Source organism: Dama dama, chromosome 11 (genome assembly GCF_033118175.1).
Source record: "Dama dama isolate Ldn47 chromosome 11, ASM3311817v1, whole genome shotgun sequence".
Lineage (NCBI taxonomy): Eukaryota > Metazoa > Chordata > Mammalia > Artiodactyla > Cervidae > Dama > Dama dama.
The window spans coordinates 60,759,114-60,774,032 of record NC_083691.1 but is presented as its reverse complement, the minus strand read 5'-3'; the positions used below and the strand labels follow the sequence as shown (position 1 = coordinate 60,774,032).

At 36.3% G+C, this 14,919-nt stretch overlaps 1 protein-coding gene across 3 annotated transcripts in view; it reads left to right on the top strand.

The window, feature by feature from the left end:
- Positions 1–14,919, top strand: part of SANBR (SANT and BTB domain regulator of CSR) — a 77,303-nt gene that overhangs the window by 54,417 nt on the left and 7,967 nt on the right. For all 3 annotated transcript variants that reach the window (XM_061155374.1, XM_061155375.1, XM_061155376.1), the window contains 6 exons: positions 2,485–2,630; positions 3,486–3,582; positions 4,540–4,572; positions 6,050–6,149; positions 13,420–13,511; positions 14,872–14,900. In XM_061155374.1, the coding sequence (XP_061011357.1) occupies positions 2,485–2,630; positions 3,486–3,582; positions 4,540–4,572; positions 6,050–6,149; positions 13,420–13,511; positions 14,872–14,900 (497 nt within the window). The remainder of the gene's footprint in view (positions 1–2,484; positions 2,631–3,485; positions 3,583–4,539; positions 4,573–6,049; positions 6,150–13,419; positions 13,512–14,871; positions 14,901–14,919) is intronic.

Below are 14,919 nucleotides of genomic sequence, written 5' to 3'. Positions count from 1 at the left end.
ATTAAAACAGAAAAAGTTAATTTTAATTCATTGAAAGAGAATAATAAGCTCATTACATGTTAGCATATTTTTATGAAAAATATATTTTCCAAAGCAAAAGAATAAGTGAAACTAACACTGTTTGACATTTTTTATAACTCTCTTCAATGTCTGAATTAAGAGAAAACAGCTAGATTCTCAGATGTGTTTCCACATTGAACTTGTGGGAAGTCTTTCTTAAAGGTTAGTTACAATGGGAATAAAAATCAAGGAACTTTTCCTGTTCTGCTATCTCAAAATCCACTGATGTGGGACTTTGCTGGACATCGGGTGGTTAAGAATCTGCCTTTCAATGCAAGCGACAGAGTTTTGATCCCTGGTCAAGGAACTAAGATCCCTTATGCCACAGGTCATGTGAGCCTGTGTGTCTCAGCTAGGGAACTCTCACACTCTAGAGCCTGTGCTCTACAACTGGAGAAACCCCGATACTGCATCTGGAGAAATGCCACACACTGCAGTGAAAACCCAGCACAGACAAAATAAGTGAATAAATGTTCCCCAGCCTGACCTGTGTAGATTCATGTGATCTCAATAAACATCCTAACAGGTTTTCGTTAATCAGGAATGTTGCTAAGCTGATTCTAAAATATTTGTGGGAATACAAAAGGCCAAGAATAGGTAAGAGACTCTCAAAGAACGTAAAGGTAGAAGTACTGGGTTGGCCAAAATGACTTATCAGGTTTTTCCATGACAGCTTAGGGATCTGAAAGAACTTTTTGGCCAACCCAATACTTTCTCTGCTTAATATCAAAATTTATTGTAAGTCTTGGTGATTATGACAGGGTGATATTGATGAAGATTAAACAGATGGACCAATAAAAGAGAATGAAATACATTTGAACTTTGAACAACACTGATTTGAACTATGTGGGTCCACTTATACCTGGATTTTTAAACATAAATACGTACGGTACTGTATATATAATATGCAGTTGGTTGAGTCCATGGATTTTTGTATATATGGGACTCCTGGAACCATTTCCCCAGAGATACTGAGGAATTCTGTACTCGAAGCTACCTGGATACTTGACTGTGACAGAGGTGACATTACAGAGCAGTGGGCACAGGATGGACTCTGCAGGAAGAGGTACGGGCACATTGGGACATCAAAATGGGGAAAAAATGGTCCAGACTAGTCCCCCAAAAGTCTGTATGTGGAACTTACCTGATAGTCCAGAGGTTGAGAATCTGCCTGCCAAAGCCGGTGACACAGGTTCAGTCCCTGGTTGATCCCTGGTCTGGGACGATGCCACATGCCACCAGGCAGCTAAGCCCATGTGCCACAACTACTGAGCCTGCGCCCTAGAGTCTGTGTTCTGCAACTAGAGAAGCCACCCTAATGAGAAGCTCACGCACCGCAGCTAGAGAGTAGTTCCTGCTTGCTGCAGCTAGAGAAAGCCTACTCACAGCCACGAAGACCCAATACAGCCTTAAATAAATAAATATTTTTTAAAAGCCTATATATGAGGCAAAGCTGATAAAGCTATTAAAAGATAATACCATAAAGGAAGAAATTTTAAATTCAAGTACATTAGCTACATTAAATAACTGAAACTGAGGAGGCAAACTCACAGGTGGGACCGGATATTAGCAACACATAGCCATAAAAGGCTGATATTAAGATTTTTTTAAACTTGTACAAATTAATAGAAAAAGACAATAGGAACTTCACACAAGGACATTCCTCATTGTCCACTAAACATGGAAAGGATTTCAACCTCATTTTTAATTGGGGAAATGCAGATTAAAACCACAGTCAGATAGCACTACATGCTCACCAGAATGACTACAATTACCAAGTGTTATCAAGACCGTAAAGAGCACTCTCATACACTTGTTAGTCATTTAATTTGGTACACATGAGCACTTGTGTATCAGTAAACATGTTAAAAAATGTTCATAATACTACTACCTAGAATAGTTCCAAACTGGAAACAACCCACCCACCAACTATGGAATAGATAAGCAAATGATAATTATTCATATAGAGAAATACTGTGCATATATTAATAGTTACATGCAATAACATGGTTGAATCACAAAAACATAGCATTAAAACAAATGAGACAAAACTAAACTGCAGTGTTTAGAGATGTATCCTTAAGTGGTAAAAGGATAAAAGCAAGGAAGGAAGTACCAAAAAAGTCAAGATAGAGGTTATTCTTTGAGAAAGAAGAGGTGGTTTTGGTTGGGAATGGCCCTGTGGGAATCCTGGAGTATTGGCAGTATTCTGTTTTTAGTGTGGATTGTGTTACATGGATATTAGTTAAGGTATGCATGTATGTTTCATGCTCTTTTCTGTATGAGTAATATTTTTTCTTAAGAAAAAGTTGTAAATTCGTTCATGGGATGGTGTGACAGAGCAAAAAGGAACAGAAACCATCATCTTTAAAGGAATGTTTCTATAAAGAACCAGCCTCTCAGATTTAGTCTTTTACATAACAGGGTTGTAAAGTAAAGGACCATATGGTTACTCTTCGTGATCAAGGTGAAGGTGAAGATTTGCTGTCCTGTCCAACTGCCAAAATACTAGATGATCTGCACAAACACAAAGATGTCATCCTTGTGCCTTTTGCTAAAGATACAATTAGGTGAGGTGAGGGATAGAAGCCCTGTACTGTAGCTTTATTCAATTAGTTCCCATCCTAGAATCTTCTACCCCCAGTGCTTCCCCAAATCAGTAATGGTGGTCCTTAAGTAGTTTATGTTATTTCAGAAAGCCTAATTGAAATTGTGTTAGCTTACAATAAGAGCAAGCATGTGTTTATTTGATGGGGGCGGGGGGAACAAACTCAAAACATTAGAAGTCCAAGAGGAAGAGAAACTAGTAATAGGAGTTCCTGATGACTGAAAGGGTGAGGCCCACAATCCAGTTTTTGAGGGTTTCAGAAAATGTTCCCAAGTTATTTGAGACCATCTTAGCTTGACTGAACTAAAAAAAAATTGATGGTTGCAACAAGTTATCTTTGCCTAGATTTGAACTCCTTGGATTCAGTAATTAATGCAGTCACTTCCATCATTCTGCAGTTACAATGGGCTATCAGGTTGGGGGTAGGAGGACCCTCTAACAAAAGCTGTTCTCAAAGCAGTATCCACCATTGTAGCCTATTTTACCACCTGGCAGGTATGATGCTTGAGTGTAAGTGGTGCTCCCCCCATACGGGGTGACTTCTGCTGGGGGAATCATGAGATGCATTAAGAAATGTAAACGTTGAATGGCATACCTTATACTTAAGAACTATATTTCTGAAGAGTGATTTATAGAACATTTGCAGTTAAAGCAGTATTGTTTGCATTTAAATTCTTAAGAAATTGTGGCATTCCCTGGTGGTCCAATGGTTAGGACTCTGCGTTTTTATTACCGGGACCTGGGTACAATGCAGGCAAAAAAAAGAAAGAGCTTAAGAAATTGGACACTTCTTCCTAAAATGTCTTTTTCTTTCAAGTGATTCTGGTGGTCCCTGTGATGAAAAGGGTCTAGACTGTGATATTTTACTGGAGCCAAATACACCATGGGGCCCCAAGAGTGGGGAGCTTAATGCTGTAAGTAGCTTGTTTCATTTATTTTTTATTTATAAAAACAACTGATGATATCTAATCTTTGACAGAAATATGATCAGTTTAAATTAATACTGCAATTTTCATTAATAGGCATTTACTGACTATCATAACAAAGTGTTATGCTGAATTAACAGGACTATAAGGCTGATATTTTCCTTGCCCTCAAAGAATTAATAATCAAATTTGGGGGGAAAATATAGTCTTCAGGGTTTATTATGGAAAATTGTGATTTGCAGAATAAAGATAATATGAATGGGATATTTTATCCCCTTAGCCCTATAAACTTTTTTGGTGTAAAATTCTCTTTTTTTAAATTGTATTCAGTAATGCATTTAGTTTTTCCAAGGTTTCAAAACTGAGATGTTTTTAAGGTGACTGGAAAGCTTTGATGCGTTTGATTCCTGTGACTAACAGCCAGGAAGTCTCTATTTGCCTGTGAACATCCTGTCTTTGTGTTAGTTGAAGTAGCATTTACCTAAGAAAGTGAAATATCCCATGTAAAATGTGCTATAAGCTTCAGATTGCTATTAGTGTTTAATTATTGACATTTATTTATAAATTGTATATAAAATAGCAAATTTCTTGAATATCCATACATATATGGTTCTTTAATTTATAATAAAATATAAACATTAAAAAGTGAAATAATTAACAAAATAACAAATTATATTATCTCTGTATGTGATTTATTTGTCCTTTAGAAATGACACTAGGAAATGTTGTTTTTTTTTTTCTTTTTTTTTTGTAAACATACACATTTTTCTCTAGGCAGGGAATATAAAAGATCGTATTATATCATTTTTAGATGAGATATTTCACCCTAGAAGGGAGCCATACTTGTAACTTTCTCTAACTCTTCTACACCATACACATGAAAATAAGGAGCTGCAATCTAAGTAGATGCGTATGTATTAATCTCTTATTTGGCTTTTTTTATAGTTCTTATCACTGAAAAACTGGACTCTGCAGCTGGTAAGTGAGTGACTATATTTCACTTTCATAAATCTTTCTCCCTACATCAAAGTTTAGTTTAATAGAATCTTATAAATATCTTATTTTATAGTGAAGTGAGTGAAGTGAAAGTTGCTCAGTCGTGTCTGACTCTGTGACCCCATGGACTACTATACAGTCCATGGAATTCCCTAGGCCAGAATACTGGAGTGGATAGCCTTTCCTTTCTCCACGGGATCTTCCCAACCCAGGGATCAAATCTATGTCTCCCACATTGCAGGCAGATTCTTTATCAACTGAGCTATTGGAGAAAACCCTTATTTTATAGGTGTTAGTTAAATGTGTAGCATCCTTTTCAGCATCTGTAATTTCATATTTACTAAAAATATCGTTGTCTTCCCTCATAGCTCAGTTGGTAAAGAATCCACCTGCAATGCAGGAGACCCCAGTTTGATTCCTGAGTTGGGAAGGTACGTTGGAGAAGGGATAGGCTACCCACTCCAGTATTCTTGGGCTTCCCTTGTGGCTTAGCTGGTAAAGAATCCGCCTGCAATGTGGGAGACCTGGGTTCGATCCCTGGGTTTGGAAGATCCCCTAGAGAAGGGAAAGGCTACCCACTCCAGTATTTTGGCCTGGAGAATTCCATGGACTGTAAAACAGACATATACTCCTTTATCTGGCTGCATAACCCATAAGCTTTCTTCCCCCACCCCTTAAGTTTTCTTAAAGGACCTTTTTAGAAAGTCACTTGGAAGTCACATTTAAAATATTGAACAAAACAACAAATCAGTTAAGTTCCATTTATTTGGTTGGTTGATTGACTTATTGTTTATTCCTGCCTGTTTGCCATTACTATGCCAACTGCCACCAGTATTCACAAGAATGGAATAGAAATTTGAATCAGTGATAACAGACAGGAGGCTGGCTAGATGCAGGAAATTGATGTGGATATGTTTAATCCAGGACCACATTCACCCAGAGAATTTGCACATGTGCCTATTTGTTGTTTAGTTGCTAAGTCATGTCTGACTCCTTTTCAACCCCATGGACTGTAGCCCACCAGGCTCCTCTGTCCATGGGATTTCCCAGGCAAGCATACTGGAGTGGGTTGCCATTTCTTTCCCCATTGCTTGTTTATGAGACTACATTAATATTGACAATTATCGTATTTTAACTTAATTTTAATAATCAAGGAAAATATTTTCAGTTGAGAAATAGAGTTGCAGTTCAGCAAATACTAAGTACCTATAATGTGCCCATCACTCTGCTAGAATCTATGAAAATAGTAAATTTTCTAAATATTTCATGTAATGTTATCCTGTCTTAAATGTAGACATTCTTAGATCCATTTCCCAAATGTTGTGCTAGGCAGTGGTCATTTCATCAGTTCTTGTTTGGCTCATTCATCCAAAATAAGTATATAAATGTGTTTGGAAGAATTCATTGGTGATGTGATAAGATAAAATTTTAATATGGTATGTTTTGTTTTTTATTTTAGAAACAACAGTCATTATTTTCAGAAGAAGAAGAATATACCACTGGGTCTGAGGTCACTGAAGATGAAGTTGGAGATGAAGAAGAAGTATCCAAGAAACAAAGTATGGATTTCTAAGTTGAAACTCATCTCACTTTTATAAGCAGGCTGTATCCTGAAGGATTTAATGCAGGGATGAGGAAGGGGCTTTATAAGTCTGCATGGTAGGTTACAATGTGGAAAAAATAATAGAGGCTTCCTCAAGATTCTCTAACGCTGACACTAACACAGAACACTCATAAAGTTATTTTTAAAAAGTGAGGTATTACTAAGAAATAATCCTCCGAGTTTTTGTTTCAGGTATAACTTAATGGGTTTCTCAAAATGTGTAACTACATCACTATACCTGAGATGATTTGAAATGACACTCAAATTCATTTAATAATTATTAATTATAATTAAATAATTATTCAATTTAATAAAATTAATGATAATTTTATAATATATTATAGTAATTAATAAATAATAAATTAATAAAAATGTTTGAATAATAATTAAATAATAGTCATCAGAGTATGATTTTTTTAAACAATTAAAAGCATTATTTTATACAACTGCAAAATGAACTTGTATCAAAAATTTTTAACTCATTAGTGAGAGAAATAGCAGAGAAAAGTTAGGGTTAGGGTTAGGCATTTGACTACTCAGGTATTTATAGGCATTTCAAAAAAGAATGTTAAAAAAAAGATTGCAAATTAGATACAAAACTGATTAATGTTCTACAGGGCAGTAAATCCATAATCTTTGGGGTTATCTTTCCAATTAGAAGTAATTTGCTTTTCTGTTAGACATAAAAATTTGCATGGTAACTTGAAACTTCACAGCATCTAGGCCTTCATCAATAGACATTTTTCTCTTTATTACTATACTTCACTTGCTTGTATGTACTTTGTTAAAGATTTTTTATTAGTGTTCATGAGGGACATTTGTAGTTTTTTTATGATGTCTTCAAATTTTGTTATCAGGTTAATAACTGACCTCATAAAATGAGTTGGAAAATGTTCACTACCCTTTTCTGAAAGAATCTGTGTAGTATTTGTATTCTTTGGCCCTAAAATGTATGATAAAATTTAGCAGTGAAGTCATTTGGGCCTGGAGTTTTCTTTATCGGAAGACTTTTAACTATGAATTCAGTGTCTTTTATTAATATAGTGCTATTCAAGTTTTCTATTTCTTCTTGAATCTGTTTTGACGACTTCTTTCAAGGAATATGTCCTTTTTATCTAAATTGTCAGTGTCAGATTTATTAGCATGAGGTTGCTCCTGGTATTTTCTTATCCTTTTCTATCTGAAGGATCTCTGGTGATGTCCCTCTTTCCTTCCTGGTATTGTTAACTTGTGTTTTATATTCCTTTTTTCTTGATCAGTTTAGCTACAGGTTTATTAGTTTCATTGATCTTTTCCAGGAACCAGCTTTTGATTTCATAGACTTTCTCTGTAGTTTGTCTATTTTATATTTCATTGATTTTCAGTCTTAAATTTACTGTTTGCTTCCTTGAAATTACTTTGGACTTAATTTCCTCTTTTTCTAGCTTCTTAATGTGGAAACTTAAATCACTGATTTTTTACTTTCTTTTCTAGTATAAGCATTTAAAACTATAAGACTCACTCTAAACACTGCTTTTAACACAGATTTTGGTATATCTTGTTTTCATTTATATTTAATACAAAATATTTTTTAATTTCCCTCATGATTTTGTCTTTGACCCATGTATTGCTCAGTAATGTGTTTAATTTCCAAATATTTTCCAATTTTCTGAATACTTTTCAGTTGTGGATTTCTCATATAATTCCATTGTGATAAAAAAATGTACTGTCTGTGCTTTCACCTTCTAAGTTTTATTGACACATGTTCCAGATGTGCATGAAAACAATGTGAATTCTGTTATTGGTGGAGTAGTCTGTAAATAAATGTAGAGTGAAGTCAGTTTGATTTTCTAGTGCTCATTTTCTGACTGCTTATTCTATCAATTAGTAAGAGATTAGTATTGAAATCTCAAGCTATCATGTTAATTTATGTATTTTTCCTTTCAAGTCTGTCAGCTTTTGCTTTATGTATGGGTTAGAGCTTTGTAACTGGGCACATATACAATTACAGTGTATTGACTCTTTTATCATGATATAGTTTCCCAGGTGGCACAGTGGTAAAGAATCTGCCTGCCAATGCAGGAGACTCAAGAGACATGGGTTCAATCCCTGGTTTGAGACGATCCACTGGAGTAGGAAATGGCAACTGACTCCAGTATTCTTGACTGGAAAATTCCATAGAGAGAAGAGCCTGATGAACTACAGTCCATGGGGTCTCAAAGAGTCAAAGACATGACTGAGCAGCAGGCATGGCATGGCATAGTATGTGTTTGAGCTTTGTAACTAGGCATGTATGCATTTATAGTGTGCTGACTATTTTATCATGTTGGAGCCCTCTTTATTTATAGTAGAACTGCTTATCTTAAAGTCTGTTTTGTTTAATTTTAAGATAATCACTCTAGATTTGTTTTGTTTACCATTTGAATGACATATCTTTCTTCTATCCTTTTATTTTGAATGTTGGAGTTCTTAACTTGAAGAATATATCTTGTAGATAGCATATTGTTGGAAACTGCTTTCTTGTCCAATTTGACAATCTCTGCATTTTGATTGGACCATTTATTGTATTTATATTTAATGTGTTTATTGATATGGTTGTGTTAGGTTTGCCATTTTGCTATTCATTTTCTAGTTGGCTCAAATATTTTGTTTCTTTGTTTCTCCTTTCCCGCTTTTTTTGTGCTAAGAAAATAATTTTAGTATATTATTTAAATTATTAGCTTTTTAGTTATATTTCTTTGCATTTGATTGTTCTAAAGATTTCAACATGCCTTTTTAATATATCACAGTCTACTTAAAGGTAATATGAATTACTCCAGGTAGAATATTAACATAAGAACCTTTAGAGAAGGGAACAAAGAAAAATATATACCTTTAGTCCTTTGTATTTACCAACATGTTTATCATTTGTTTCTATATCTTTGTTACCATCTGATGTTATTTTCTTTCATTCATTCATTCATGAATGAGTGAAGGTCTCTCAGTGTGTCCGACTCTCTGCGACCCCATGGATTCTTTAGCAACTGAGCATGAAGGACTTCTTATTTCCTGTAGTGCAAGTATACTGCAAGTGCACTAGTAAATTGTTTTTATTCACCTGAAAATGTCTTTATTTTGCTTTTGTTTTTGAAGTACAGTTTTCTCAATTTATAATTCGTGATTAACAACTTTTTTCTTTTAGCACTTCTTTTTAAATTTGGAGGATAATTGCTTTATAATGTTGTGTTGGTTTCTGTCATACAACAGCACTAATCAGCCGTAACTGTGTAACTATATATCTATATATCGCCTTCTTTCAGCACTTTAAATATGTGATTTCAATGTCTTCTGGCCTCCATTGTTTCTGAGAAGTTAGTCCTTACGATAAAAATTTTCCCGTTACATATGTAATGTACACTTTTAATCTCGCTGCTTTTGAGATTTATCTTTTTATTTTTGGCTTAGAAGCTTGACTAAGACATGCCTAGATGTGATTTTCTTTGTGTTTATTTTATTTAGGATTTGTTGAACTTCTTGAATCTATAAATTGTTATCTTACAATCATTATTTCTTTAAGTATTTTTTGTGCCCCTTTCTCACATTTGTTGTCTGGGTCTCCAATATACCTGTGGCCTTTTGATATTGTCTCGAAGGCTCTGGGTGTTTTCTTCAGTCATCTCTCCCCCCGATTGGATAGTTTCTAATCCTTGACTTCATATTCAGATTTTCTTTTGAGCCTATCTGGTACATTTTTTCACTTTTTCATTTCAGTTATACCTTTCAGCTCTAAAATTTCCCCCCTGGTTCTTCTTTTATACTTTATGTGTTGAGATTCTACCATTTTTCCTTTGAACATATCTGTAACAGTTGCTTTGAAATTATTGTCTCCCAAGTCCAACATGCTGGACTTCTCCATCAGTTTCTATTAACTGTTTCTTCTGAGTGGATCATACTTCTCATTTTCTTTATCTCATGACTTTTGGGTGAAAACTAAATACTGTAGGTTATCTTTGTGCAACTCTGAAACCTTTTATTCTCCTAAGAATTGTTGGGATTTTTGTTCTTATAAGCAATTAACCTGCCTAAGCCACAATGCAAAATCTGTCTCCCTGCTGGTGTCTCTGCACAGGTTTTTTCGCCTGCTAGCTGCTGCTGCTTTTGCCTGCCCCCCACCTCAAAGGCCACACCAGCCTGTGTAGTTTAGTGAGCTTCTTATGGTACTATGTCTCTGGTTTCTCATAAAGTTCAGGTGGAGGAAAGAAATCTGCTCTGGTTTCCTTCATGGTCGCCAAAACTGTTGACTGAAAAAATATATTCACATTCTGAAAGTAGAGAGCTGTTTTATCTGGTGAGAATGTTTAGGACACTGAGCCCAGGAGACAGCATCTCAGTAGCTCTGAGAAAACTGCTCCGTGGAGGCAGGGGGACATTAGGCTGTATACAGTTCAGTTCAGTTCAGTTCAGTCGCTCAGTCGTGTCTGACTCTTTGCAACCCCATGAATCACAGCACGCCAGGCCTCCCTGTCCATCACAAACTCCCGGAGTTTACTCAAACTCATGCCCATCAAGTCAGTGATGCCATCCAGCCATCTCATCCTCTGTTGTCCCCTTCTCCTCCTGCCCCCAATCCCTCCCAGTATCAGGGTCTTTTCCAATGAGTCAACTCTTCGCATGAGGTAGCCAAAGTATTGGAGTTGCAGCTTCAGCATCAATCCTTCCAATGAACACCCAGGACTTAGCTCCTTCAGGATGGACTGGTTGGATCTCCTTGCAGTCCAAGGGACTCTCAAGAGTCTTCTCCAACACCACAGTTCAAAAGCATCAATTTTTCGACACTCAGCTTTCTTCACAGTCCAACTCTCACATCCATACATGACCACTGGAAAAACCATAGCCTTGACCAGACGGACCTTTGTTGGCAAGGTAATGTCTCTGCGTTTTAATATGCTATCTAGGTTGGTCATAACTTTCCTTCCAAGGAGTAAGCATCTTTTAATTTCATGGCTGCAGTCACCATCTGCAGTGATTTTAGAGCCCCAAAAAATAAAGTCTGACACTGTTTCCACTGTCTCCCCATCTATTTCCCATGAGGTGATGGGACCAGATGCCATGATCTTAGTTTTCTGAATGTTGAGCTTTAAGCCAACTTTTTCACTCTCCTCTTTCACTTTCATCAAGAGGCTTTTTAGTTCCTCTTCACTTTCTGCCATAAGGGTGGTGTCATCTACATATCTGAGGTTATTGATATTTCTCCCAGCAATCTTGATTCCAGCTTGTGCTTCTTCCATCCCAGCGTTTCTCATGATGTACTCTGCATATAAGTTAAATAAGCAGGGTGACAATATACAGCCTTGACGTACTCCTTTTCCTATTTGGAACCAGTCTATTGTTCCATGTCCAGTTCTAACTGTTGCTTCCTGACCTGCATACAGGTTTCTCAAGAGGCAGGTCAAGTTTGCAACAAATAGAGCAGGCAGTCTGAACATCAAGATCAGTTATGAAGTGAAGGCATTTAACATTCTGTGTATAGGAAGATGTAAGTCTTTGGGCTCACTGAATTTATTTCTTTCATATGTATCTCAGCTCTCTGGGGCCAATCCTGTTTCCTTGTTCACCTTGCTTCTTGCATTCCCCCGACTTCTCAGCAATCACCATGGAGGGTGGCAGCATCTGCAGGATGACAGTTTGGGGAGTTTAGTGGTCAGCCAAGGAAAGAGTTTATTGGGGGGTGCACCTGCTTGGTGGTTTCCCTGCTTTGGGGTTCCCCCTAGATTCCTACTTGTTTTTCCAGTCCCAGGTCTGACCCGCAATAATTCAAGCCAGCAAGACTCTCAGAAGCTCAAGCTAAAAACAGTTTGGGAAAGTCATTCAAAGGCACAGGAAACGTGCCTCCTCTCACAGAGAGCAGTTCCGTCTTGCAGTGCTCAACACCCCACCCTAGTTTCTGCTTGCCTTTTTAGCTGAGCTTCCTAGGGTTTCCCGTGTACTTGCATAGTTTAACATTCAGCTCAGAATTTAGGCATAGTTCATGTTCACATTTTAGGCCTCAGATCTCTTTCTTGTTTCCAAATTTTCCCCTTTGAATTCCTAGCTTCTCTGTTGCTTTGAACTCTGTCATTTTCTCCCTGCAACTCAAGGTTATGATTTTCCTCCCTGAGCTGGGGAGGAGGGGGAAAGGTGCCCTCAGATAAGGAAGCTTTTTTCACATGTAAACAGTGAACTTTCTCTCTTCCTTTGATTATTCTCCAGTACCTGCAGATGATTGTTTATACTATTTTTGTTCTGTTTTTATCATTATTTGGGGGGCAGGAATTGTCCACCCTTTCACACTGCTGTTATCATGTAGCCCACCCTATCATGGATTTTTAGCAATATAACACTTGTTAATCTCCCACATTAACAGAGAGACACATGTCAGGGGCCCAGAGCCAGCACAGAAATAAATCTATCTAGATTCTAGATGTTGTTTTGTCTTTATTCTGTTATCTTCAAAGTTGTCTTCTATGTAGCACATTTTACAGGTTTTTCATTTATGGTAGTGATGAAGTTTCTTTTTTAGGATAGAGCAAAAACTGTAAAGGTGTTGTACAAATAATTGATAATTGGGAAACAGCAATCTAATGTATTATTATCAACCTTCCAACCTTGTTCTTAGATAAATGCTTCTTTCCCCTCCCTCTTTTTTTGCCTGTCTCCTTTCTCCACTAAACTGTCAGCCAAGAGTAAGGTCCGAATGTTCACTGCAGGAATGCCCTCATTTCGAATACAGTTTATTCCAGATCTGCATCTTCCCAGGATCATTTATATTCTACCTCCATTTTTACCCTCATAGCCCAACCTCCTGTGTGAACAAAGGCATTTTAAAGATTGTGTGTGTGAACTCTTCTTTTCTCCCCTTCTCAATTTGTGATTTTTTAGGTTACAGTTATTTTTTATATTGAAAAATTTGAAATTAGGAGATGACTCCACTGTCATGTTAGATTCAGGGAAATAACTATGTGTAATTTCTCCAGCATTTTTCTACGTTTAATTTCATTGGGTCTTGGAATTCATTGCCCTCATTTTTTTCCCTAAGATTTTCACCAAGTAGAGAGAAGAAAAGTAAAATGAACCTCTATAAAGCACTTTTAGTTTTATTTCTCCATATATTTACTTTTTATCCAAAGGTAATTTTTTAGTTTTTAAAAACAGTGTTTTATTTTTTCAGTGATTTTATTGTTTGGATATGACAAGTGCATGGGCTGATAACACTGACGTTCTATTGTCAGGGAAAAAGGAGAAGCCAAAGAAGTTCACTAAACAACCAAAGAAGCAGATGTCTTCACCCTGTGGTCAGAAGAAAGAAAAGGCCCTGGAGAAGGTAACTATAAATTGTCTATTCTAATTATTACTATTGTTAGGTTGTATTAAGAAATAAGCAAGTACGTCCAGGAAAAATCTGAAAAAGAAGAGCTACGGTACCATAGTGGAATGCTAGCAGTGTAAAAATGAGTGAAGAATCTGTAAAGACTGAGATTAAAGATCTCTAAGGTATATTGACACATGAAGAAAGGAAAGTGAAGTATAAGAAAGATAAATTAGAAGTTTTGGATTAGCATATACAAACTACTACTATATATGAAATAGACAACAAGATCCTATAGCACAGGGGACTATATTCAAAGTCTTACAATAAACTACAGTGGAAAAGTGTGAAAAAGAATATATACAAATATATATATAATGGGCTTCCCTGGTAGCTCAGACAGTAAAGAATCTGCCTGCAATGTGGGAGACCCAGGTTTGATTCCTAGGTTGGGAAGATCCCCTAGAGAAGGGAATGGCTATCCACTCCAGTATATATACATATATATATAAAGCTGAATCACTTTATACCAGAAACTAATACACTATTGCAAAGTAACTATAAGAGAAGAAGAAAAAAGGAAAAGTACAGAGCAGTATGTATAGTGGTATATTATGCTACCATTTATATAGAATGGATAAAGGAATATATATGAATTTTCTTATATACCCATAAAGTAGCTGTAGAAAGCTGTGCCAGCCATTGATAAAACTGGCTGCCTCTAAGGAAGGGAACTGGATCTCTAGGGGGAGGGACAGAAACTTTTTTACTATGTGTCCTATTTATACTTCTTGAATTTTGGACCAGTATTACTTATTCAAAAAATAAAACAATTTTCAAAATTGATTATATTTTATGACCATTTGAAATTATTCTTATTTCCTCATGCCTTCAAAGGAAGGAGTAAAAAGCCAGGTAGGAATAAGAGAACAGTATAACTACTGTTGGCTAAAAGAGGAACTGTGGATTCTGAAAATGTGTGAAAAGCTGGGGCAGAGACACATTCCACACAGAATATGTTGGATGGATTGCACTTTCATCTCCATGTTAAGGACCACAGGCACAGAATGAGTGAATTCTAAAAGACTGCATTAGAGGTGGGGGGCTTCCAGTTCAGATAAATGAAATGGGTTCTAATTCTAGGTCTCTTTCCCTTTGGATAAGTTTCTTAACTCCTCTGAAACTATTTTAATATAGAGATAATGATAGCATCCATCTCACATGGTTGTTGCAGGGCTTCAGTGAAACAATGCTTGTAATGCTCTGGGTACAGTATCTTGTACCCAATAAATGTAAACTCTTTTTTGTTATTACCTATAATGCTAATCAGTAAATATGTTCTAATTGGGCCTTAATGTTGTCTACTTTTTTTTAGTCAACTTCTAGAGATGTGTCTCCTTTCATGTGAGTATTACTCCTTAAT